Below are 27,581 nucleotides of genomic sequence, written 5' to 3'. Positions count from 1 at the left end.
AACTGGCAACCTCTCTGTACCGGTACGGCAGCGTTCCGAGATCCTAGTTTCGAATCACAGGTCGGGGGAACTGATATTTGGGTTTTTAGTTGTTCTCACTTCTCAGTATCAGCCCGGAGTCTGGAATTCTTGTCCGATATGGCGATAGGCTTGCTCCCTATCACATCATGGTTCGAAAGACACTTGGCGAAAAATGGGTACCCTGGTTACGCCACTGCATACCCCTTTGGAGATAAATGCGTGTGTGTCATTTGTAAATACATATTTTTTGTAATGACATACGTTCTGTCAGCGCTAAAAGAGATAGTGTTGGCTGTTAATTGGTCAAGTCAGAAAAATAAAATATGTACCGACTCACTACAATCGTGATAATTAATTTTAACTGAATGACGAGGCATGGCAAAGGTCATGTTAAGATTAAACACGCAGTAATAAAAACATACAATATGAATAAACATATTTCATTTATTTTTTGGTTAGGTATGCACATATTATATGTATTCAAACAAAATGACCGAATTTTTTATTGCGACTTGATTTCAATTCTGGTTAGATGGTAAATGTGTTAAAAGTTCTTGCGTTTGGTTCAATCTCTGACGTGCACTAATGCGTCTCCATAACACGGGGCATTCTGTATTTTCGCATTTCATTACTTGACTATGTCCACAACAAGATTCGCAGATCTGAAACAAAACTTTGCATATACTAATGCTAATAAAACCGTCTCTTTAATACCTGATAATATCTGACCTCTCAAATCACAGGAAAAACCTTTATTGAAAAAGAATACACTACGCAAATTAATAAATTTATTCAGGGTCTGTTTCCAAATATGACATCAATATTACATTTTATTGTGAATATTACATTTTAACGGTGAAGGAAAACATCGTGAGGAAACCTGCACATCTGAGAAGTTCTCTATAGGAATTTCGAAGATGTGTGAAGTCTACCAATCCGCACTAGGCCAGCGTGGTGGACTAAGGCCTAATCCCTCTCAGTAGTAGAGGAGGCCCGTGCTCAGCAGTGGGCAAGTATATAATACAGGGCTGATATTATTATTATTATTGTTTTAATTAGTTTATTATTATTAAAATAACCTTTGATCTTCAAGTAATATAAATTATTAATTAGTTTTCCATATGATAAAGAGTTTTTATTGTCTTATATAAATAAACGTAAAAACCAATGAGTAAGAATTGGCCCAACGACAAATAAAAACATATTCTCTTAGTATTGCCAGATTTGTTTTGTATAATTCTAAAACATTGGCAAAAACCGCCGTAGGTGATTGTGAGCACTGACAAACACACGGCAGACAGTTTTTTAGGCGTTATATAATGAAGATCTTAATAATATGTGAGCTTATAGGGATAAACATTCTTGTAACTTCTGTATATAGGTTAAAATCTTTCTGAAAAAGTTGGGAAGCATAATATTATCCGTTATTATTTATAAGGTGCAAGCAGACTATTTACGTACTTTGTTACAATAGGAGACTTCCGCACCGGCGGAAGCCAGCCTAGAGCTGAGCATAGCGGCAGCGCGCTGCGTGTGCGCACATTGTGCGCATACGGCGCCCGCCCCCGCCCCCGCCACTCGCGCGCCACACACCGCGCACCGCTCGCGAGACATGTAGCGCGCGATGCCACCCGTGTGTACCAATTCAGCTTGCTGCGCAATTTTGCAATACCCGAGCTCACTCCACCTATTGCAATTTAAAAGTATATTAGTTAACGTTTGGATGGTTATAGGAAAATATATTTATAATTTATAATAATAATTACCATGTCGTTATTATCTATCTATTACTGCAACGTGGACCTTAATTACAAGTTTAATCACTTTAATGTATCGCCTAATGATGATAAAAAAAAGTGTTGTTTAAGACACACAGGTTTAATTTGACTGACCATTTGAAGACATCGACGCCGAGGAGCGAGAGGCAGCGGTGCAGCGGCGGCAGCAGCACGCGCGTGGCGTAGTAGGCGACGTGCGGCCGCGCAGCCGGCTTTCGCGCAGCAGCTCGCGCGGCGTGCGCGCGCGCCGCACCAGCGCCGCGCCCGGCGCGCCCGCCGCCACCGCCCACGACACGCGCCAGCCTGCGCGGGGCACCGCGCGCACGTCGCGGCTAGCTATGCGTCTGCTCGCACAACATTACATTATGATTCACTATACCGCTCTGAATACACTTCACAATTATGACTTGAGACCGAAACTGAATTTCGATTTCTTTAATTTGGACTCGAACCGAAACCGACGGAAAATACGATGGATTAAGTATTATAGTTTTATTCATAAGATTTTTAATACATGTATATTTGTTGAATGTGATTTACTTGCGTCTATGTTTACTGACTTGGCTATTTCGTTGGGCGGTGCGGCGGCGCCGGAAGCCGGTAGCCGGCGGCGCCGTGGTACTCGCGCGTGAAGAGCAGCTGGTGGGGCGGCAGCGAGCCGTCGGCCAGGCGCGCCAGCAGCGCCTGCGTGCGCCGCTTCACCGCCGACACGTCGCCGCGGGAGAACAACTCGCACAGCGACTGCTGCAGCAACTGAACATAAAATATACTACTATGTAATGCATAATATATCAATCTTTTTTTTCTCATCATCGGTGCGTCACATATAAATTGACACGTCATAATCTTTTTTTATCTTTACCAGTCTTAAATTAAAATGATTTGATACTAACACGAATTAAACTATAAACACATCACGCTTTTATCACCGAACGAGTAAGCCGAGCTACAATCGGGCCTCCACTTTCGCCATGTGTGTTCCGTGATGTTATTGGGGGCAAGCGAATTTAGGTGAGGCTAGAATGAAGGGATCAAAATGATTTGTCCTCACTCGAACAGTAGCATTGATTTATTGGATAGAGATTGATAAATGACCTTACGATTTTTCTTAGCAACTATTCATTATATAGCAACAGATAATAGTTTTGAAAAATACAATTGTGTTGAAATACCTTCACACCAGCAGGACAACCGTCTCTCCGCACAGTTTCTATGCCCTTTGCTTCATACACGGGCGTTTCTTGTTGTGCACTTTCGTACATGTAACCCACATAACGCTTCTTTGTTTGTAAAATGCACGGCTGATAAACCTGAACCAAAATAAAGGGGATTACCACTTCAATTTCAAACATTCAGATGTATTTTAATTATAGATAATTCAAGAGTATGACTATACCTTTTCCAGTTTGAGTGCAACTGGCGAGGGATTATCGGCGGTGACGGCGTCTGCTATCTGTTGGCCGATTTCGAAGGCTTCCGCTCTCGTGCCGCCCGGGACCAACACGAACATAGAATCAGTGTCTCCGTACACTACCTATAAAATATATATATTATTGCTTTGAATGACGATACGAGCTTGCCGTTCGCCTGACGGTAAGCGATACGACCGCCCATAAACAGTAGAAACACCATGCAACACCTTGAATTACAAAGTATTGTTTGGTATTACATTGCGCTCCCCATCCTAAGACCTGAGATGTTAAGTCTTATTATGTCCATTAGTTACACTGGCTACAATTGATTGGATACCTTCAGCAAATTTATCGATAAGATATTGATTTTTTAGATGAGTGACTTCAATAGCTTTGACGTCATTATTAACAGTGTGAAAATTTTTTATTTGCCAAACATAAACTTTTTACTTAAAAATGAGGTCCCTTGTTATAAGGAAAAAAAAATTGCTGATTCAAAAATTCAAGAAGTCCTTATAATGTTTACGTCCACTCTACTTGACGGTCCAGACTGCAATTAAAACTGTCTGTGCTACCTAATGACCAATCAGATATACTTTTTATAACTACCCACAAATGCTAAATGACACAGTACAGTAGAGCAAACTAATTTTGCAGATAAAGAATGAACTCGTGGTTTTCATTCTATCTCTTAAATTCGACATTAATAATGGACTAAATAATAAATATTTGCTGATAAATGATACTGCAGACACTATTGAGTCTTGTTTCTATACTCTAGTGGTATACGATTACAATGACCGAATATTGACCTAACACACCTATTGTAAAGACGTAATGAATCCAGAAATTCTTCAAGGACGATCAAAAAATTAATCCTGTCCAAGTGTGTCGCCAAGGGGGGGGATGGGCGACTGAGCCCAATAGATTCGGGAATAACGTATGGGAATTGCTAAATTGTACGCTCAAATACACTCTGTTCTATGTTATTGTTAAAAGCAGGAGGCGGAGTGGGGAAGGAACATGTGCTCTCGACTTTACGTACAATTTATACTTTTCTTATTCTCCATATCAACTTGCCCCCAATCAATTGTCGCTAACATTTTTCAGGATTACCTTAGCATTCCAATGTGAGTTCTGTACTAATTTGATGGCGCGTTCCAGCGTCTCCCTGCCTTTTGCGACGACGCTGTCCCCCACTTCGACGCACGGCATGCGCCCGCTGAAGTTGGCCGCCGTGTAGCCGTACGTCACGTTCGCAATTAACTTCAGACCTACAAAAAATAAAGTAGATGCAAGTTAATTTTGTATTATAAATTATTTTTTAATTTATTATTATAATAATAATAATCTTTATTGCCACAATTATATAAATGTACATTTTATTTTAAATCCATGACTCTCGAACTAGTGTATTATTTATTGCTAATACTTTTTACGCATATATGTAAGTGTGTCTAATGTGTATATTGAAAATGGTTAGATTTACTGTCCGTCAATATAGAACACATGTACACATTCACATTTATATTAGTAGCATATGTATAATATTATTTAAGCGTACCTAACTGCCTGGAATGCATTGCTTTCTTCACTGTTTCGTCGGTCTGTAGTTTCATGTTCTTCTTAACAGCTTGTCTTGCCGCGAGGATCCTGCGCAGGAGCGCCGGCAAAACTCCATGACGGACGGAAGGTTTTACGAAGCCCACACCGACCGGTGACCAATGCACCAAGCCCTTCTTTACCAGAGTTTCTAATTTCGATTGGGGTATTCGTAGTCGCCAAGCTCCGAACTCGTAGGCGGAATTTCTATACAACATGAAAAATAATATTGAGGTGCAGGTAATATCTATACTAATATATAAAGCTGAAGAGTTTGTTTTGTTTGAACTCGCTAATCTGGGGAAGTACTGAACCGATTTTGATTCTTTTTTTTACTTCTACGCAGCTAAATTACTCTTGAGTGCTATGGGCTATTTTATCTTGGGAAAATACAAAACGGGACTTTTAACTTGGAAGAACTCTTTTACGCTGGCGGATCGGCCAGAAATATAAAAATAATGTGTGAAATATTATAGCATCGAAATTGTATTACAAGAATACCAAAAATTTAAGTTGCGGTTGCAAATTGTTTTCATGGTTAACAAGACGTAATGAAAATGCAATTTGGTTTCTATATTTAGGTAGGTATTTCAATTAATCAATATATATATCTGAATAAAGTAATTCTTACCCATCAATGTTCTGAACTCGGCCAATGCAAGTTGAAAAACAATAATTATAAGCTATCATCATTGACGGATAGAGGCTTTGAAAGTCTAACACTATAACTGGATCTGAGTAGAATCTTGATTCTGTAATTAAAGAAAATAAAATTCATTTAAAACTTCATTCCAAATATAACAGAATAGAATACAAGAGCCTTATTCTCTGTGACACATATTTTTATATCACGTTTAAGGAAATACAAATTAGCATACAGAATACCATTCCACGCTAATTTCACAAGGATAACGCAATATGGCCGTGTTATGCGTATATACTGTCATAGAATATAAGGCTTTGATCTACAATCCATGTTTAGTGACAAATGGTGAGAAATGGGAGTCGACTACAAATGAAAAGTAATAATTAAGACTATAAACAAATATAGAGATCAAGTTAATTCAATGGTAAATAAATAAATAAGATATAATACGTTACCAGGTTCAAATATGAGGGGCAGGCATTCAGGCGCCCGCATAGCCGCTCCTCTGTTTGACGGTTGGCGAGAGTGCCACTAGATTTAGCGGTCTGGCAGCACGAAGCATCAAAGATTCCACACGGAACTGCGACCCTCTGGACAGTACCTCCCACCATTGAAGACCGAACAGTCTCGCGAGTTCTGATGTTCTGTCTAAAATAAACAATTTTTTTTAACAATCATCCAGGTCTGCCCTCTTCTTTGATATAATTTTTGAATCACTGATATTAAATTATAAAAAACAATACGTAAGAATGAGGTAATCAGGAATAGTTATTTTGAATAAAATTCTCTACTCACTTATAATATCTAATTTTTCCAACATTCTAACAGTGCCAGATAATCTCGTAAGGTAATACTCCACGGGAATCCACCGAAATATCTTCGACTCATCACTCCACCACTCTGATAATTGAGCATAACTGTAAGTAGGGACTCTCTCTTTTAATATCTCGTACATACAGTTCTCGAAACTGTAGCTTGATAACGCTAATTCATGTCGGAATAGGCGCCACACGTTAAATATAACTCGTCCAATAATCTTCCCTTCCAAATCTTTATCATCGCTTCTCCATCGTTTTTGTCTATTTTTTTCTGTTATCCGAGATATGTCTTTTATAATATCCAAACCTAACACTTGGGCTCTTTCGAAAATGTAGCCCCACGAGTTCATTTCTATTTCATACCCACACATAATATCAGGGTTATGCTTATTAACTATTTCGATTAACTTTTCTATGATTTCCATTTCGCTAGGCACGTATGTTACGTGACAATCGAAAATGCACCTATCTAAGTATTTCGGTAAACTCGTTGCATCGATTACTAAAATTTCCGTATAAGATTTTGTTAGGAAATGATTTTTGGGGCAGTCGTTTGTCACCGTGTAAAATATTGCTTTTATGGGGTCCAATGCGGGATCCGGATTATAATCCCCTCTAACAGATGTGTGTACTTCCACCAACATCAGTGTAAGGAAATTTACCTAAAAATGGTAAAATAATCAACAGCATAATCATTATATTATATTCCAAAAATTAATTAATAAATTTTTCAAATTTGTTATAACTTACTTCAACTGTTGATGATTCGATTGAACTAGTTGTATCTTGCTTATTATCAACATTTCCGAAGCACAGAAAAGATCCATCAGGATGCATAGTCACTTGCAATGTATCATTGGTGTTTGGTTTTACCTGCTCAAAATATTAGCAATTATTATTAGAAAACGACTGTGTCATTGTCTCAAAAATATATGTAAAAATAATGTACTTCATCTTCCTTACCTTATCACTAGCTTCAAGACTTAAACTACTATTGATTTCTTCTTCATTCAAGCCCAAAGCTTGAGAATTTTCCAATTCGTCGATATTTTTATTTATGTCATCTTGATCTATGTGATTTTCTTCAGATTTGATTGAAACATTTTTCAATAACCATTCCTTAACTCTTTTCCTAGTTGGAGGTCTAATCACTGGTTCCAAAACACACTTTCTACTTCCGGCTAATAACGTTTTCAGGACTTCTGGTTTCGTCGCTTCTTGAGACATCTCATTGGTTTGTAAAAATAATAACTGCCGCCACTCTTCTATACTAGTAGTATGCAAAACTTTTTCGAATGGTTTCTGATCTCGAGACAATTTACTTATAACCTTTAGTAGAATTTGACCAATTTCTACTTTATCACCCACATCCCTGTGATCAGAATAAAAAGGACTGGGATTTCTCATCTTTGAAATTTTATATTCTTTTAAAGTAGAAATAACGTCACTTTTGGTAGGGGGTTTTATTAATGGTGTTAACAGTTTTTTGCCGGACATAGATTTATTTATTACATCTAGCGACACTGTGTCATTCTCCCTTTTGATTTTGTTTACGTCATAAAACTTTGCGTTGATGTCTATGTTTCTTGCATTTATTGATTTTTCTATATTAATATCTCTCTCACATGTACTTATATATTCATCGGCATTAAATTCTAACGAATTATTAAATATTTTGGACGAATCATAAAAGCTCATAATACCTAATTTATTACCATCGAAAGATGACTGCGAATCATTCATGGATGTGTCAGGTATCCGACTAGTTTCGTTTTTAAAATCACTCGTTGATGGGCCTGCAATAGGCTCGTATTTCTTCTCAGTATCATAATTTTCAGCTATAGTTGGTTTAGAATTACTTTTTATTGATTCCTTTTAATTTGTTTATTAACTAAGTCAGTAACAGTTTTATTGCTTATTTCAGGCATTTCTACATCTTGGTCTATTATTTTAGAAGTATCAAGAACAGAATGCGGCTCTACTTTTATATCTTTTCTTAAATGTGAACCAGTTATGTTGATTTCTTCTCTTGAAGTGTCTATCTCATCAACTTGACTAATATTTAAATGAGAATTTTCATTACTTCCATTATGGTGTATAATGGTTTCATTTTTCTTATTTTTGGGTTTAGACAACCCCAATTTTAACCTTATCCTTCTTTTTCTGACTTTCTTAACGTCTAAAACAAGAACTGAGTACTGAATCCACAAAATGCTAAAGATAAATAAATTACTTATTTGATTTAAGTTGTCTGTTTTACTTACGGTCATCATCACAGGTTCCATCTAACTGTGGTATATTAACTCCCTCCCAAAATGAATCATTCCAACTTGGTGCAAAACTATTTTCTTTTTCACCTTTACTAAAAATGCCGATATTAGAACTTGTACTACGTTATTAAGCTAAACGATTATTAGCTAACTAACATACCTCTCTTGATTGTCCAACAATATTGTCTCTTCATCAAATATTTGTGAATATTCAGCATTGTCTGATTCAATGTCACCTTCATTGTCTATGTTTGCTGGTGTTCCCATAATGCTATCATCTTCTATAGGTTTTTCATCCATATCACCTAACATGTCTACAAGATCTAAATCTTCACTGTTTACTGAAATATCATAATATATAGATATGAGATTAAATAAAATATATATTTTTAATTATTGTATGCATTATAGGTAAACTTACACAAAACTTGACTATAATGTAACGAAAGGCTTGTATTCAAGGCAATATTTTCATCCACAAGAGTGTCATCACACTCCTCCGTAAATGTAGCCTCTAAATTTCTAGAAGTTTCATTAAAACTCATGCTTGTTGAACTATTAGGTAAATGAACACTGACATCAACTGCTTTGAACACTAATGAACCCTCCATGCTTTCAGCCGGGTAACATATTGGTTCTATTTGTATCTTAGATATTTCATTGCTGGTCACTACAGGTTTTTCAATCAAATTAGAAAGTTTAACTTTAATAATTTGATCAAATTTGTAATGTGATTCTGTTTCCTCTGATTGCATTCTTCCTTGTGACAATGATTTTGATGCTAAGGATACATTTAACTGCTTTCGTCTTTCCATTTCCTGATGCCATACTTCTTCCAGACCTGGATTTTCAACACCATCTCCTTTACCTATTCTTTGTCTATTAATTATACTTGATGCAACACAGTCTGCTTCAAAAAAACAAGTGCTTTCAGGCTTCAGTCCAAATTCATTAGGACTTTCTATTGGATCATTGCTGTTTTGAGATAAGTTTGATTTACGAAATAAAACATTTTGTATGTCTATATAACTCATTCCAAAGAGGTTAAAATCTATGAAGAATTGTAATGTGAAGTTTAGATGAGATTCATGTGGTTGGAGAGTTTGTCCCAAGATAGCTCCATTACTGCATAATTCAACAGCTTGCCTTATCAGTACCGGATTGTATAAAAAAACTTTCAAATACAAATGTTCTTTGTCATGAAAACCGTAAAAAGGGCTGAAATAAAAACAATTTCAAAATGCTTAAAAAAATTGGTGGTTAGATTTCAACAGTAAGTTCACTATGTTACACTAGTGTATGATAACTTACAGTCCTTTTACTAAAGTTATTTTGTAGACATGTTGATTTGCAGAGGATGCCTGTTTCAGAGCTATATTTAATGCCTTGTCTAAACTTGCTGCAATCTGGAATTAAATAGGATGCTTAACAATTTTTGTATAACATTAATTATATATATTCAATAGAATCAGTTTATTATAGTATGAACCACCTACTTGGTACAAAAACTGTGGTGCTGGGTTTGGTGTTGGACATGGAATATAAAAGTAGGGGAACACTCCATGGATATGAAGGCATGCCTTATAACCATCCGGTGTTGGTCCAAATATTCTCAACACTGGTACCTTTACACATGTAAAAAGACAAATAACATTTAATTAATGTGTTAACTAGTACTATGGTATTTGTGTTACTGGTACTTTTCAACCCACATAGTATAAATTAAAAAAATATAAATAAAAATACCAACCTGTTTTATATCACTTCCTCTAAATTCTGAATAAATCACATCCACTCCAGGTACCGGTTTTGTTAAATAGTGATCGCAAACTACAATACGGACAGAAAACTGAGGTTTTGTATGAGATGTGCCTGCAATCATGGTAAGATACATAGGTATACCATAGATATAGTATTTATTGAAATAAACATTTATTTTCTTTTTCTTTAATACATAGGCACTTACAGTCCAGTGAAGCCATGTTTACTTTGTCATACAATTTTACATTTCGAGTACATATTGTGATGAGTATAAAAACATGTTTGAACTTGTCGCTAGTCGCTATTTTAAATACGCCTTTTGTTATAAATGATTCAATAATTAATTTTTACAAACGTTATGATTGACCAAGCTATGAAGCACTTAGAAATAGTACAAATTCAAAATGTTCATCAATTCAATTACATTTGGAGATACCGTGTTGTTCATATTTACTTTAAAATTTGAAATTGAAACAGCTGATATGAAATGATTGTAGACTGATTATGAGAATATAGATAATATAAAATACGAAGTTCGGACGTTAGTTACCACAGACTACGTTCTTCATGCTGACTCTAATTGAACATCAAGCCCACCAACGATAAAAAAAAATATTTATTAAAAATAGATCAGTCAGTTTTCGTCTCATCTTAATGTGTAAACTACCTGTTATAGGTTTTTTTATTTAAAATATATATTATGTTGCGCATACAATAGGATTGATCCGTAGGCCGGGCTTATACATACAGAATGAGTTTCTGTATTTAGAAACGGAACTCAGATTATAACATGTATCTATATTATAAAGCTTACATACAAGCTGATTTTTTTCGAATATGAATAAATCTGAATTTCTCAGATTGAGTTACAATAATGTATGTTATATTATACGGAATTCAGATTTATTTTGTTTCACTTCCTACTTACATCCTATAATAATAATAATAATAATAATATCAGCCCTGTATGATATACTGACCCACTTTTGGGCACGGGCCTTCTCTACTACTGATAGCCTACCAATATTATAAATGCAAAAGTTTGTAAGAATGTATATTTGAGGATGATTTTGTGTAGTTTAGTCATAATATAACGATACATATCAAGTAAGTTGGAAAAAAAATGATATCTTGGCGTACGCTGCCTAAACCGTTGGAGTTAGACAAAGATGATGTACCGTAGTAGGATTGATTGTCATAAATAGTTTAAAATAAAAGTCCACCACAGCATATATCTACCTTTTATGTAGAAGCCACTATGATCAAAATAGTGAGCCATTTCTGTCTGTCAGTATGTTATCGATTTTGTCAAAATCTACTGTACGGATTTTAATGAAGTTTCTAGGTTATAGGCTACTTTCTATCTTGGGAAAATATATAGCGGGACTTCTATCCCGAAAAAATTCTTTACGCGAGCGAAGCCGCGAGCAAAAGCTTGTATTTCATTATCTGAATTCAGAATGCAATTTTGGATGTATAAGGCCGGCCTATGGTTTTGACAACCCGCTTGACAGCTTGACAGTCACGCTACTAGTCCATTCAATCAATTGCAAGTCACAAACATTGCCAAATTACCAGTTGCCAACAGAGATTATTGAATTCAGTCTAATTCTCTTTGATTCAGTCATTCGTTGAACGGATTGTTTGTTCGTAGGAGTTCGTAATTCATAAATTCTGTCGTACTTCGTAATACAATTCAAAAAATTGGTCGTGTTTTTCTAGCATTCACAGTGATACTACGTGCAACTTTTTAAAATATTAATAATAATAAAGATTTACGATTTATTTGTTACAAATAAGTTCGGAGTCATAAAAATGTTAAAATCCTAAACCGTAAACATGTGACAAAGTGTAACACAAAAAGGATAAAATGTAATTTTAAAAATGAAGTGCTATTTCTATGAAGAATATAAATCAACATCTTTTCGTATAGAGAGATAAAAATCCATTGGCACCCTGAAGATGGATGATGAAGAGGCGGATTTGCGTGAACAAATATTCCACAACAATGTCAGGGAGCAGATCGTAAGTACTAAAATTTTATACTAAGTTGTAGAATCCGACAAAGACATGCTACATAGTCGTAGATGAGGTAGTAGGTCGTCACAGAGTATTCGTATTCCGTCTCTGTAGCTATCGGTGTCACGGCGGACTTTTGTTCTAGATATTTTGTTTTCTCGACCTGCCTGTGCAAACATATTACATTTGTACCATTGTGTACATACAATATGCGTATTGCATATTTTGGTTCATACCATAGCCTTAAGCTTTTCTCAGAATATTTACTGGTAACTTTATATTTATGTATAAAAATATATTTTGTATTTTCTGGATTTTGTTGCATTCGTTTTAAATAGCTTAACTGAACTAAACATATTAATATTGTCTTTGTGCAATAAGAAATATGCACGGTAAGGTGTAATGCTTATTGTTTTTGTAATTAACATTTTTCTGTTGTAAAGTATCTTCAAATATTTTCAGCAGAGTTAGCAAGGTCACGTAAATAAAGTAAAAATAACCACCTTGTTGTTTGTTTGTTTAATGTAAACACATAATACATGTGTCATTTTATTTGGAAACATTCTGTTCAGTACCTGTTATGTGTATTTAACATTATTCTATTATTGGTGATCTATATTAAAACTAAAAAAAATGTATTTATTACAATGTGTTCATACTTTTATTAAATGCAATGGGATGATAAAATATTCACCATAACTCCCTGTTTATTGCAGTTATGGGATCACTTTCAAGTCATTTTTTTTTCTCGGAGACAATTTGATGTGAATACCATATTAACATGTTTAAGTCTCTTATAATAGGGAAGAAACATATAAAGAAAGTCTATGTTACTAGACTCTAGAAAAATAGGATAAATATAATTGCTTCGTAGTCTTCTTGACTAGGTTCTAATTTACTGCTATGAACCTAGTACTTACAACAAAAGATAAAATAAAAAAAAATTAAGTGGAGCCTAACTGTAGAAATTTTGACTTCTGCATCAAAATATTATTTTAATTTTGAACTACACTACTTGTTGATATATATTATGTTTGCTGTTTAATTATTATCTGCTTGCATTAAACCAGTATGTATTCTCTTCCTTGTAACTTCATTGAAGAATAAATGAAATAATCCATTACACATAAAGCTAAAGCATTGAGCCAGTTTTAAAGGGTAAAGTTTGAACTCTATGAAAGAATATAGGCTAGTTTTTTTTGTAATATACCATCAGAAATCAAATTCCATGCTTCTTAATAGTTGAGGAAATACTAGTGTAGGCCATTAGGATTTTTAACCATCATCCATGACAAAAACGTAAAGCAAGGCTATCATTCTAAGCCATTTTGGTGAATAAGTGTTATCAAGTAATATGACCAACACATGCTTTATAAAATATTTTAAAATGTGATTACATAACTCTTTGTGAAGGACAATTATTATTGTGGTTTTTACTTAAAATACTAAATATAATTTACAGCGGTTGGAAGAAAGCAATTCTTGTATATATTTCTTACAAAACTTTTTCATGCTGGTTTTAATTGCCAAATTTCAGTCAATTTGTTCAGGAGTTTTTGCGTATACATTTACAAACATTCAGTCATCTGAAAATGTTCACAAACTTTCACAAAAATATGTATAACACTAGTAGAATGTGTGTTCTTCTAAAATATTTATTTTATTGCAGATATTCCTGCTTCTGTTCATCCTGTTGTATCTCTTCTCATTTATGTTAATTGAGAAGTTCAGACGACGAGACAGCGAGGACTACTTCACGGCGGATGAGGATGAGGTGAAAGTGTATAGAATAAGTGTGTGGTTGTGCACTTTCGCGCTGGCCGTCTCACTGGGTTCAGCACTTCTGCTGCCGGTATCAATCGTCAGCAATGAAGTGCTCATTCTGTACCCCAATAGCTACTATGTCAAATGGCTCAATAGTTCTCTTATACAGGGTAAGTACTGCATTGATATCTCTCTATATAACCAACAAAACTCGCAAAACTTAGTACTAATATTACTTACAGTAATTAAGACCAGTCTAAACTTAAAGGCAGGCAACTTGTTGATGATTCCTCTGGTGCTAAAGGTGTTTATGAATGGAGATCACTTACAATCAGACGACCCATTTGATGATTTGTTTCCTCTCTTATAATAATAGTCATACTACCTTTTACATTTGTCACAAATTTTGAATACTTATCTGAAAATATTACTGTAAATAATATAAGTAAAATCAATAATAATATACTGAACAATATTTTAGGCAGTCATAATTCCTACTTGAATAACATTAAATGGATCAAGATAATAATAAGCATCATTTACTTAGAAACATCTGATTGGGACATTTGAAATTGCAATAATCTTCTTACATTATATCTTATCTTTGCTATTTCCTAAAATAATATATATTTTATCAGTCTGCGATCTTTTAATTTATAGTTTTGACTCACTTTTTCACGTATGTTTAGATATTTTGTGTGATAATGTTCACTATAATTGTTAAATAATATCAAATGGATGGAGAATGCATGTGTCTAAAAAATATTTTAATACAAAACACCTATGAGTTAAATATATTTTTAAATATTGTGTTACAGTCAATAATATTCGCACCTTTATATCATAGTAATTAATTAGTTATTTATCATTATAGTAGAAATCTAATAATTCCCTTTCTTTCATTCTTGCCAAAGGAGCAATTTCGCGTGTCAATTTCGTGACGTAAGTTTATGTTTCCAAACCAGCTGTATAAACAATGAAATTGTCTACAGATTTAATAATAGGTAAAATAAAGCATAAATTTCACACAGTGTCCTGTAATGCCGAGCCACGTGGTTTCAAACAGCTGATGTAAACATCAAAGAATATTGCATATATTATATAGTGTAATATCGACTTAAGTTTTAGGTATAATAATATAATGTAATATAACGCACATTCACGGAATATTTGCGTGATCCGAATTGTCAATTAAGATATAAATCTCATTCACTACATTAGATAGTATCTAGGACTATTCACTTGGCCATATTTTAATTAATTTTTGTCGCGCTTACCCTGTTTCTATTTTACTTATTTATTATTATTAGGGTGTCCACAATATTTAATAATAAATTAAGTAGTGATATGCATGTAACCCACTGGTTGCCGCTCACAATACTCGCCCCCAGGTGCGTAAACCGAAAACACCATAGAAAATACCGGCCTCGTAACATACCGTCCGCATGATTATAGTATTACAAACGATTACGCGACATACACTTGAAGCCGAAGACTGTAATTTGATCGACTTTGAGCCACAGACAACGTATGTAGCAGGGAAACACATAACCTTATCAAGTTTAAGCCTTGAAAAACATTTAACATTATGCTATAGTTCAGATAAGGTAAGCTCTTGGAAGGAACAAAAAGAGAAATAATATGTAGGCGATGAAACGTTGGATATCTGTGTTGAATTTAGGAAGCCTTAACAAAATTTGCCTGCATAAGGACAGTTGTATTAAGGTCGATTCAGAGTATAGGTGTCTAGTAGGGTGTCTGTATTACATCCGCATAAAATTACGCATCAGGGACGTGCATCCCTAGTTACAGAAATGTCATATACTCAGGTCATTGTTGTCCCCAGGTCTATGGAATCACGTGTTCCTGTTCTCAAATCTGTCTATGTTCGTGTTCCTACCATTCGCGTATCTGTTCTCGGAGTCGTCCGGGTTCCCAGGATGTCGGGGGTTGAGGGGACGTGTGTACGAGACGTTCATCGTGTTGGCGCTACTTGGAGTATTGATGTTGGGCTTGGCGTACGTCATATCCGCATGGTTGGAAGGCGATCGCTCCAGTATTGATGCTTTACTTAGTAAGTATTATTTTAATTTACATAATTAAATTAAACATCGACAACCCTGCATGAGTTGTCATTCCTTGCAAATGTAAAAAATAAAAAACATATTCAAATGTATTCGGCAGTTCGTGCTTAGTTTCACTAGATGTAAAAAGGTCAAATACAGTGCAAATAACTCTCACACTCAGCCATGTACGGTGGTGCAGCTTGCCAAATTTTTCTATGCAAATCGGCTATAGAAATAATTTGATAGAATGTAGGTAATTAGTTGGTCACTGTATCGCGGTTAATGAAGTCTGATTTCACGACACCAGCCCGGCATCCGTTACAAGTTTCTTTTTACAGTAAGTATTCGTGCGAGCATTGTGCTTCAATTAGATAATTGTCTAGAATCATTTTTACATTTGCAACAATGGACTCGATTCCTCGAATCTATTTACTAAATCCTTCAAACGAATTTATTTATGGGTATTGTAACGGCGCGACGGCAACATTCTTGCATTTGGGATTTCGAACAGCCTATATCGGACTTCTAAAACGAGTTTATCTGCATAGATTTAAAACAATAATTGGTAAGCGTTTATTTGTGTGGCAGTCAAATCTTACTCCTACGAATTGTGAAGAGTGATTCATTTTCAAATAATCTCATTTGTTAGCTCTAGTTTAGGGCTTTATTTAATGTTCTAACTTAGAGATTGATGGAAAATTATTGACTTCTGGAATTGATTGACGATGTACAATTTGGAGCAATATTAAATAAGATAATACTGTATAGTAACATAAAAACGTAACTATTAAACTATTCAATATTATATGCGTCTAAACAGCAAATCATCATCGCCGTCAAGGCTATCGGCACTTTGAGTGAAAACATCGTGTTGCAAGCGGTGCTCACTGCAATGTTCTTCTCAAATTACTTACTGACGTATTTGAAACTGAGCTATAAAATAAACCCTTATTGTGACGTATAAACTTGAAGAAAGATCGTCTTTGTAAGTTCACTCATTTATTTGTGTCGTGACTCATTATGTTACACGACTGGAATAATGAAATAATCCTAATTAGTAATTACTAATTCGATTTAAATTAACTTAAGTGTGTCAATATCGACACACCTTTTAAACTAGAAATGCAATTTGAATTTAAGAACGCATCAATGCATAGGAACGTCTGTTGTCTGTGTTCAATTGAGTGTAAAGAAAGCTAGCTTGCAATTGTTTGGCTGTAGTCGTCGCTTAATGGGCGCCGGAAACAGCGGTACAGAGGAGACAAAAAAATTGTTGCCAACGTTTTATAATACGCATATTTTTAAAGCCGATGTCTGAGCATTCGATTATTGAAGTAAAGTCGTTAGCACGTTTGCGAGGTGAACGGATAGCACAGTTAGAGCATCGAGGACGCAAATCATGTAGGTATATAGATACGCCACGTAGATGAGTTTAGTGCGAGTGCACTCGATGTAAACAAACACCGTGGTACTTAATTGGACGCGATAGTAAAAATGTTGCAAATGTAATGACGAACAGAATTTGATATGGTAATGAACGTAAATAGGTCTCGTTCTTTATTTCAAAATAGTAATAAGATGTTTGCGTCATACAAGGAACTATGTAACACAAAATATGCTAACGAGTGATAATCAACTCCATTCATAATTGTTGTAACACGTGGTATTGAAGAACTGTTTGTTAATATATTGAATTGGTTGTTGTTCGCAGATCTATGGACATATCTACCTTTCCTCTACTCGTGCGTGTCGTTCGTCGGCGTATTGATGTTGTTGGGTAAGTGTTAATTACCATTATTCCAAATAGAATCTATTGTTTCATTATACGGTAATGTCTTGGCAGTTGACAGAACAATGTAAAATTAATAGTCAGTGTGTAGAGAATGGAGATATGATTTAAAACAGGTTATAAAAACAAGACACTAATATAATTACCTAATCAAATTTCTGCTCTCCTTGTTAAAGCTTCCAAGAACCTATTGCATTTGTGTTACAAAATTGGGCTAGGTTAGGTTAGGGGGAGGCGAAATCGAATATACAACGCCTAATATAAATATATGTACAACAAGCATTCTCGTTTGTGTCAGCACTCTAGTCTCCTTTAAGTAAGAAAGAAAAAACTAAGTTCGATTACTAGTTTTTAGTTGTGAGAGTGTTCGAGGAAGGTAGAAAACACCACCAAGTGATGCACTCACTCTCACTTACTCACTCACTTCTTTGCGAGCTTATGCTACGAAAAAATGACGAGAGTTGAGATAAATAATTAAGGCAATCCACTGCATTCCATTTTATTGAAATATGGCCGCCAGGCTGAGATGGCCTTTGACCTGCGTTTCTAATGTTGCTTGGTGTCGGCAATCGTATATTGCCACGTTTGTGCATCGTTGAGCCTTTAGGATGCGCGTGTCCGTTGCATTGTTGGCACATTTAGAACACCGCGTCCTTTGGTTGTGTGATAAGTAAATAACATTTTGCAAATAGAGTAGATATGCATTAGTGACTCGACTACGTTATAACTTTTAGTGGATTATTGTTTAAATGTATTACTTCACACTACAAAGCCACGCCATGGTTGATTATAATAAAACAGATCGAATCAATTTAAGTAATGTAAATAATATAGTTATGGACGTTTATATTATTATCTAGTTAACCATAATAACTGTATTTGTAACCGCATAATAATAGCCTTGTGTCGAAGAATATTTGACAACTATCGTAGCGCGTAAGACACCCGTGTATACGACGTGAACAATACGAAAACCGTGCGCGTCATCATTGAACATGTAATTATTGATGTTAAACATTGACCTCCACTCAAGTTTCATTATAATGCTAGCTAGCTACACGATAGGTCCTTTAAGGCACCCTTATCTTTTGTAACCGTGAGCCGATCAAGTCCGGTTTTCGGCTTTATTTATCTATTGAGTAATCGTCTTTATCAATATCCACACGCTATATGTAAGTCGTTAAATTGTGATAAACATTTTCCATGGGATGCGTTTGCACAAATTAAGTAACCATTACAGGTTCACTCTGTTCAGCAGTTCAGTCCGTGATCTAGGTATGATTGAAGTCGGATTGATGTGTTACTTGTGGATTGAGGATAATTTAAATATGCTTGGAAAATATTTGGTAAAAACTCGATCCAAGGTAACGGATTGTATTATGTGTTGGTCATTTATTATACCATTGTAAAGGCGGCTTCGTAATTTGTTTATTGTTATAACACAAAGTAGAAAGAAGGATTACAAAATACAGCATTATGACTTATGTCTAACCCAATAAAGAATAAATCTGAGGGTTGTGCTGTAAACTAGTTATTATCTATAAGGTTATATTTCATTACTAAAATTACGACATTACTTTTGATAATGTCCACGCGAGTTACAAGTAGGTATATGTTAAGGATAATAATTAATATTAAAACAAGATTACGAAAACATGCGCCTGTCAATAACAGTATATTAACAGATAAAGATAAAAATACATAAGGATATTTATTTTATGTAGGTACTTAACACGCGTATGATTTGAAATCACAAAAATAAATTTGAGTTAAATTCATTATTCCGTCGTTGGTTCCGCTCTGTCAATATTTGCATATTGATTGTACACGTTCCAACAAAGCCAAGACGAACGAAAACAAACATGTGTATGAACGTCGTTTCGCGTAACATACACGCACTATAAATTCTAGTTCTACGTTTAACATATTTAAAAGTAAATCAAATATAGCATTAAAAATCATTGAAAACGTTAATATTAATCTTTATCTTGGTCGTCATCGCCGTAGCCTTCCTTTTTGTCTAAAAAGTATTTGATTAAATCAGCATGTTGGGAGAATTTCTCATCCAATTCTTTTCTACATTCAACCAATTTATCAGTTTCTTCCAGCTCTTTATACGCTTTCGCCTTGTATAGGTGAGCTTTAAAACTATTCTCATTGAGCCGTAGCGCCATGTCGCAGTCGGCGAAAATCTGAAATCAATTATAGGAGTTATTAACAAAGGTATAAAAAAAGAAAGTGTAGACTAAAAGCGTTAAATATTTCCAAGAACATAACGTGTTTCTATAACTGTAAATATTTGTAGGCAATACGCGATGTTACAATGCAGCCAATTGAACACTATACGTTAACTGTCGGTTATTTTGGCTTAGAAATACAGGTTTGATACAAAGCGTAAATAAAGCTCGCGACCGGATAGTACGCAGAATGCAAGGCCTATTTCTGTTTGTTAGATGTACTTGTGTAATTCGTACTTGCTATTGAAGATTTATTTCTACCTGACCTTGTTGCTCTCCGTAACATACAAGACTAAACACATAATGATCTTCGATAGCGTATTTGTTTTGCGTATGCTGTAAGACTATCACGTCGAGGTCTCTGGATTGAATCCTAGGTTAGTAAAAATTATATGGAGTTTTTCTGATCATTATCTGTCCTGACCGTGTCCGATACATGGCAATAGACTCACCCCCTACTACATTCGTCTACATACAGCCGGCGAAATCTGTGTGCTATATACCTCTGCCTACCCCTAGAAAAGGAAGGGACCGCCTATATATACGAGTGTATTGGTACTGGCTGTCACTTACCCCTTGTTCGTTTATTCATAGACAATGTACTATAGACGCGAGATTGACTATCCACAGCATCACGGTTGGGTACATAATGGAAGTATTGTAATGGAGGGCTATCATTAGCATTCGCCTGCCGTATCATTATGATTATGGAAATCAGTCAGTATAATTATGTTATGGTGGTAAACTTAATTATTACGTTAAAATACAGATGATTAATTTACATTTATATCTTTGGATGATAATTTTTATGTTTGATTTTTTTATTCAGTTACTTAATAAATGCGGTTTACCTTCAAACATTTATTTAAGTATACAGTTAGAGGCTTTTTATATTAATTAAAATTATTTCCGTAGATGGATCAATCGTAATTAAATAATTACATTTCATTTAAACTTTTCTTTGAATCTTACATACGCATTGGTAAAAACTATTAATATCTTTATTTATATCGTGAATTCAATGTCCATATATATTGCACTTATTATAAAATGGATGATTGATTACAATATTACTGTAAATATTATTGTTTCCGACGCACATTCGGCGTGTGAGGTGGTAAATATTGACTTATGAGTCTTTATTACTTAAGATGTCATTCTGGCAAGGTTAATGGGTGGTACTGTGGTAGACTTCAATCAATCAAGACACTGATTGTTAAATTAACTAAGTCGGTCATCTTAATTAACGTGCGTCCCTGCTTATATTATTTTTTTATAAATTTACTCGCAAAAACTGCTGTTTATAACAATAGTTATTTATTTTAATTTAGTATCGGAATACGTGGCTATAAATTTTAATTTACAGCAATTCATAACTAGCTTTTGCTTTGGTTCCTCGCATGACATCTACACGTGTTTTAGAGAATATAATACTGCAGCTCTTGATACAACAGAGCCTATTATATTATTTTATATCAGTCTATCAGTGAGTCATAGGTCCATATCTATTCAGTGGTTCATGTTTGCTACTAACAATGATATAACGTCTTGACAAATTGACCGTTGTAATATTAGTAACATAACTGTACATTTAAACTCTCTCATTTCTTTTGTCGTATTAATTTCAGTGGCATATATACGCGTAGTTTTTTACAACTATGAAGAAATGACTTACGCTTGCACTATCTATATTTATGAAGCGATGTCGCTAAAAACGGTATTGATTTCTTATGTAGAGTTAATGTAACGGTAATATTTGTATTGATAGTGATTTACATGTTTTTTTATTTGCACAAGTATCGATAAATTGTATTTATTTAATGTTGCGTGTTCAAATTAACATTCGATTATGACAAGAAACCATATAAATGTACAAAAATCGATATGATTTAACAAGCACGCGAACTCATTTAGGAATATAGTGTGAGAATGTAGATTTTTTTTTACAAATACACTCTGTACCACTTTTTGAATATTTACTTTTTGTTAACATGTTGTCTCTTTTGTATTCTCGGTAAATTTTGTTTGTGTGTAACAGGTTCGAGGTAGACGCTAAACATGTCATTGTGTCTGTTACCTTTCCACTTAGCAATCATTTTGTTGTGGTCTTTAAGGTCATGTGCGTGTATCTCTTCCTCAATTATACATAGTTAGAGTTGATTATGTGATATTAGCTTTAATTTATTTTTATTCCTGTCCAATTTCCTACAAAATATTTTATGTTCCACCGAAGGATAAAAAATCATTAGTAACGCATGTTTTTACCTTATCAAAATTCCCAAGTTTGATGTTGGTGAGGGCTCTATCGCAGTACAGCATAGAGTTGTCTCTGACTTGCTCTATGGCTCTGTTGTAGTAGGATAGAGCGCGGTCGTATTCGCCTCTTCGAAACGCCTTGGTGGCTTGTGTTTTTAGCGTGTCTGCCTTTTCACGTCGTATCTTGCGGTCAAGCGCTCGTTTCTCCGCGTCTTTACTGACCTCAGCCATCCATGCATCTTTGTCTATTTCATCCTAGAAATATGAATTAATAAAGAATTGTACGTACTCATTAAATCGAATTTAGAAATCACGAGAAGGTAAATTAGTATTCAGTGAGAAGTCACTATAAGTTACGATTTAAAATGACTGCACAAGATGTTTTGCACATTCCATGTCTCAATAGCACACCGTAGATGATTTTTAAGAATGAATATAGCCTTGGCTTTCATTAACAGAGATCGCCAGCAAAGTTAGGTCATTAACTAAAATAAAATCAAAAGTACTATATATATATTTTACAAAATATGTTATTTCAAAGTATGTATCAAAGTATTTGATTTTAAATTATGTGTCGCTATAGTTTTTATTATTTTATGACACATATTTTCCTCAAAAGTATTGTATATCACTATCTATATATTTATTTACAATAGATAGATAATATGTCGATAGTAGTTAGGAGTCAAAACCATTCATTGATATAAATTTGATAGATTGTTTTCAGTTGCGTGTACAAGTTCCATGCATCATAATATTGTATTTTTCGCGACGAATCGTGAAGACAAAACGGCTGTATAAACTAGACACTAATTGAACGTAGACTTAGGGAACGTAGTTAACTCGTGGCTATCGGCGTATGTTGATGTTTGCAGTCACAATGTTGAGTAATGTTTGAAAATACAATTTTGAACTCCTTTATTCTTTTGCCTTTTTCTGGCTATACATTACAACGCTATTTTGGTTACGACGCGGTCAACATTTATATGATAGTAAACTAAAAACAAATTATTTGATATCAAGTCATGTATTTGTAGTTATCAGATCGTTCAATTGTACTCGTACGGTTCAGTGAGCTAACTGCCGCGGCGCGTGAACGTTTACCTTGCGAACATGCCGCTAGAATATTTTCTATCCGCAAATAGTGCGGACAGCAGCATCCACATGAGGTGTATGTTTATTTATAGAGAAACGCGAGCCAAATTGCTTTCTCTTATAAAATAGATAGTCTGTGGCGTTCGGCGCACGATTGTGTACATAAAACAATTAAACATGCGTGCGCCGTGACACAAATAATGACATCACTTTAAGTATGTACGACGTTATTTATAATAGTTTTGGCATCATCGGTATCCTAATGCCAATAATGCGGGCTTGTGCATTTTGTTCGTCGCAAACTTTATGGAATGGTTACATTCGTTCAATTACGATATCTTTGATCGATATCTTACATCAAAGATAATTAATTATTATCTAGAAGAATCATAGACGAATAGGAATGCAATTGCGTTCCTGGCAAAAAATAGTAGACTCAAAGCTATTGAACTGGATTCAGACTGTTACATTTCACGGAGATCTACCAGTGAGGAACTAGGTTCTGACATACTATAACAGCACTCAGAAACCTCAGACTCGTAGTGGTGGTGACAGTCCCGAGCACATTAACTGTGTAAACAACACTACAGCGTGACCTTATCATATATTATAGTACATACGAGTATGTGTACGTATCAGCTGCAAACATTTAAATCATAAATGTGTATAAATACTAAATACATTTTCGTATTGCTATCTATATTGTATCCACTAAGCAAGAATTCGTAATTTAAGGTAAACGATCTAAAGTATGGTTTTATTGCAAAGACAATCGAAGTTGTTAAGTCATGTGATGAATATAATATCACCATCCTTACTTATAGCGAGCTGTCGTATAACATAAATAAGTTATTTCAGTATTGAGGACACTCGTCGACAAGGTTTAAATTTTTACATACTTACGTTGTCGTCAGTTTTATAGAATATAATTGAAAAACTTGCAACAAATTTATAATGAAATTTCTATTATTCGGACACATACGACGAGTTTTGTAAATATGTTCATGATGTTAAGTCAAGAGTAGCGTATGAATTCAGAGGGAGTCAATGCCAAAACTTGTTTTATGTGTTGTACCGTTGTGTAAAGGTCATTATATCCTTTGATTTCGTTTGATTATCTTATAATGGTAACAAATCATTATTACACTAGTTTTAGAAGTGAGCTCAGTGATGTGCGATGTTAGCTTGTACTAAAACGTGAATAGCCTAGGAAACAGACGCCGCGCTAACGCGCACCGCCATTCATTAGTGTGTCGCAACGCGCTCCACCCATGCACGTGAACATAATGATAACCCAGTTTCAATTTTAAATGTTACTAATACAGACGAGTCGTTGGCTATGTTGATTTTTCTTTATTAGTAAGCATACATTTAAGATGCGCAGCGTGCCTTATTTTATAAAAATATTATATTTTTGTGTCCCCAAACACGTGGCATGCGGAAGTGTATTCCGCGGATTATTTGGTACAACAGAATGAGATGTTTGATACTTTCTTACCGTATTTTTGTTATCTAGAGACTGAAAACCTTTATAATTGATTACAGTACGGTTTTCTTTAACATTCATCTTCATATCCTCGTCCACTATGACTTTTCCGCTGAGATACTGATCGGCCAACGCTTGTGCTGCATCAGCTCTCTCCTTGTCACCACTTGCCATGTCCCTTACTATATTGGATACTTCTCCAATCCGTTTCGTGAAGTTGTTCCATTCTTCATTCAGTTCCATTCTTTTATGATCTTTTAAAGCGGGATTTTTCATCAGGCTCATTTTTAAAATCGTTCTAATATTGCTTCGATGCTTTGTTTTGTGTACGACTGCGGCGTTATTAGTCAAATTGACGTAACGGCGCTCCTAGCAACGGTTGTTAAGATAAAGAGACAACAGTCGACGACCTGTTTAAATTTCTCGTTATATTTAGCCAGTGTTTTATTTTTGAGTTTGTATTTCGTTTTTATATAAAAATTATTGGACATTAAATACTTTTGATATAAAATAGTCGTTCTCTATTCGTTGGTAGTCGTTCTCCCCAATATTTACAGATAATGTTTGGATACACAAAAATAATTTAGCAATATGTGAAATGAAAAAAAAAAAGCATACGTTTATTTTTGCTCGTTTTTTTTTCAAAACATTTTTAAATACGGAGCAATTGAAACTTCGCAAACAATAGTTGTCTAGTTCAATGCTGTTTAAAAATAATTTACACGCATTTTAGAAATAGCAGATGGAAACACGTACGAAGTTTTTCAAGTACGAATCGTGTCCCGGGTGTACGTAATTGCATTTTTTTTACAAATGTTTTTACTATATTTACATCATTCGAACAACGAGTGACTTGCGTGAATTACTCCTAATTTTGTATTGTTTTATGCGTTGTAATGAACAATAATAAAAGATTTATAAATACGTGTGGACGTACACAGTTCATTATCATTTTATTTATGTACACGCTGTTTAATGTTTACTTATGCGGCGGTCTTTGTCTTTCTCGGTTTATCAACAGCGCTCTCAGTTAGGTATACATCACATAGAGTGTATTCATGTCCATTATTTAGGTCTGCTTAAAAATGTTAATTCTCGAAAGTTCTTAACTAAGATAGTACTTTATAAATGAAGTCTGTACTTGGCATGTTGTATTAATTTAGGCGCAATACGAGTATTGTGTTGTGTTATAAATACTGTTTGTAACATTACATCCGAATATGCACCTATGAATGTTAAATAACACATACAATACGAAATCAAATTGTATATTACGTGGAAATATTCCACTAAGGGCCAATTACACTGGCGGGCCCGCAGGCAAAGCAATTATTAAAGGATAATAAATCGATCATTCATTATCAACTCTATTACTATATATATTAACTAGCTTTTGCCCGCGGCTCCGCCCGCGTTATAAAGTTTTTTAGGCTAAAGTTTTCCGTTATAAAAGTAGTAGTTTCCCGGGAGCCTCTCAAACTGTCTCCATACCAAATTTCATCTTAATACGTTGGGTAGTTTTTGAGTTTAACACGTTCAGGCAGACAGATGCAGCTGGGGACTTTGTTTTATAATATATTTTTTAGAACTTTTTAAGACGAATAATCCCGTCATACATCATTGTTGCATAACTTTAACCGTTTACGCAGCGCACGCAACGGAAGCTCTCAAAACTAATAATTTTTCCCCGTTTTCGCAACATGTTTCATTACTGCTCCGCTCCGATTGGTCATAGCGTGATGATATATAGCCTATAGCACTCCAGGAACAAAGGGCTATCCAACACAAAAATATTTTTTCAGTTCAAACACGGTAGTTCCTGAGATTAGCCATTACTGCTCCGCTCCTATTAGTCATAGCGTGATGATATATAGCCTATAGCACTCCAGGAACAAAGTGCTATCCAACACAAAAATATTTTTTTCAGTTCGATCTGATAGTTCCTGAGATTAGCCATTACTGCTTCGCTCCTATTGGTCATAGCGTGATTGATATATACCCCATAGTACTCCACGAACAAAGAACTATCCAACACAAAAATATTTTTTCAGTTTGAACCGGTAGTTCCTGAGATTTGCCATTACTGCTCCGCTCCTATTGGTCATAGCGTGATGATATATAGCCTATAGCACTACACTAATAAAGAGCTATCCAACACAAAAAGAATTTTTCAGTTCGAACCGGTAGTTCTTGAGATTAGTCATTACTGCTCCGCTCCTATTGGCCATAGCGTGATGATATATAGCCTATAGCACTCCACGAACAAAGGGCTATCCAACACAAAAAGAATTTTTCAGTTTGGACCGGTAGTTCCTGAGATTAGCCATTACTGCCCCGCTCCTATTGGGTATAGCGTGATGATATATAGCCTATAGCACTCCACGAACAAAGGGCTATCCAACGCAAAAAGAATTTTTCAATTTGGACTGGTAGTTCCTGAGATTAGCGCGTTCAAACAAACAAACAAACAAACAAACAAACTCTTCAGCTTTATATAATAGTATAGATATAGTAATAGAGTTGGTATATATTAAAAGTTCAAATGTAAAGTTATATATTAA

General features: G+C 34.8%; 3 protein-coding genes across 3 annotated transcripts in view; 1 reads left to right on the top strand and 2 right to left on the bottom strand.

Annotated features, from left to right (window-relative positions):
• Positions 1–445: 445 nt before the first annotated feature.
• LOC115447597 (DNA polymerase zeta catalytic subunit) lies at positions 446–10,829 on the bottom strand. Its single transcript, XM_030174735.2, is given in 24 exon segments — positions 446–683; positions 1,483–1,708; positions 1,914–2,008; positions 2,011–2,143; positions 2,360–2,394; positions 2,397–2,552; positions 2,972–3,109; positions 3,196–3,333; positions 4,328–4,485; positions 4,776–5,020; positions 5,445–5,565; positions 5,915–5,960; positions 5,962–6,107; positions 6,255–6,939; positions 7,028–7,150; positions 7,241–8,160; positions 8,163–8,456; positions 8,542–8,639; positions 8,708–8,888; positions 8,969–9,765; positions 9,859–9,953; positions 10,044–10,172; positions 10,298–10,419; positions 10,514–10,829. Coding segments are annotated over 24 exon segments (5,241 nt in total). The 5' UTR covers positions 10,530–10,829; the 3' UTR covers positions 446–539.
• A 1,059-nt stretch (positions 10,830–11,888) lies between these two features.
• Positions 11,889–27,581, top strand: part of LOC115447609 (protein Lilipod) — a 31,849-nt gene continuing 16,156 nt past the window's right edge. The window contains exons 1-4 of the mRNA XM_030174753.2: positions 11,889–12,333; positions 13,997–14,261; positions 15,938–16,165; positions 17,869–17,934. Coding sequence (XP_030030613.2) covers positions 12,271–12,333; positions 13,997–14,261; positions 15,938–16,165; positions 17,869–17,934 — 622 coding nt within the window. The 5' untranslated portion in view covers positions 11,889–12,270. The remainder of the gene's footprint in view (positions 12,334–13,996; positions 14,262–15,937; positions 16,166–17,868; positions 17,935–27,581) is intronic.
• On the bottom strand, positions 19,358–25,346 carry LOC115447611 (tetratricopeptide repeat protein 12). The gene is made up of 3 exons (XM_030174755.2): positions 25,033–25,346; positions 22,449–22,694; positions 19,358–20,138 (listed from the first exon to the last, which is right to left on the bottom strand). The coding sequence occupies exons 1-3, from the start codon at positions 25,303–25,305 to the stop codon at positions 19,923–19,925; spliced, it is 735 nt and encodes a 244-aa protein (XP_030030615.2). The 5' UTR covers positions 25,306–25,346; the 3' UTR covers positions 19,358–19,922.

This window comes from Manduca sexta, chromosome 20 (assembly GCF_014839805.1).
Source record: "Manduca sexta isolate Smith_Timp_Sample1 chromosome 20, JHU_Msex_v1.0, whole genome shotgun sequence".
In the NCBI taxonomy this organism is placed as follows: domain Eukaryota; kingdom Metazoa; phylum Arthropoda; class Insecta; order Lepidoptera; family Sphingidae; genus Manduca; species Manduca sexta.
The sequence above is the reverse complement of the archived record's forward strand: the minus strand, read 5'-3'. Positions and strand labels throughout refer to the sequence as shown.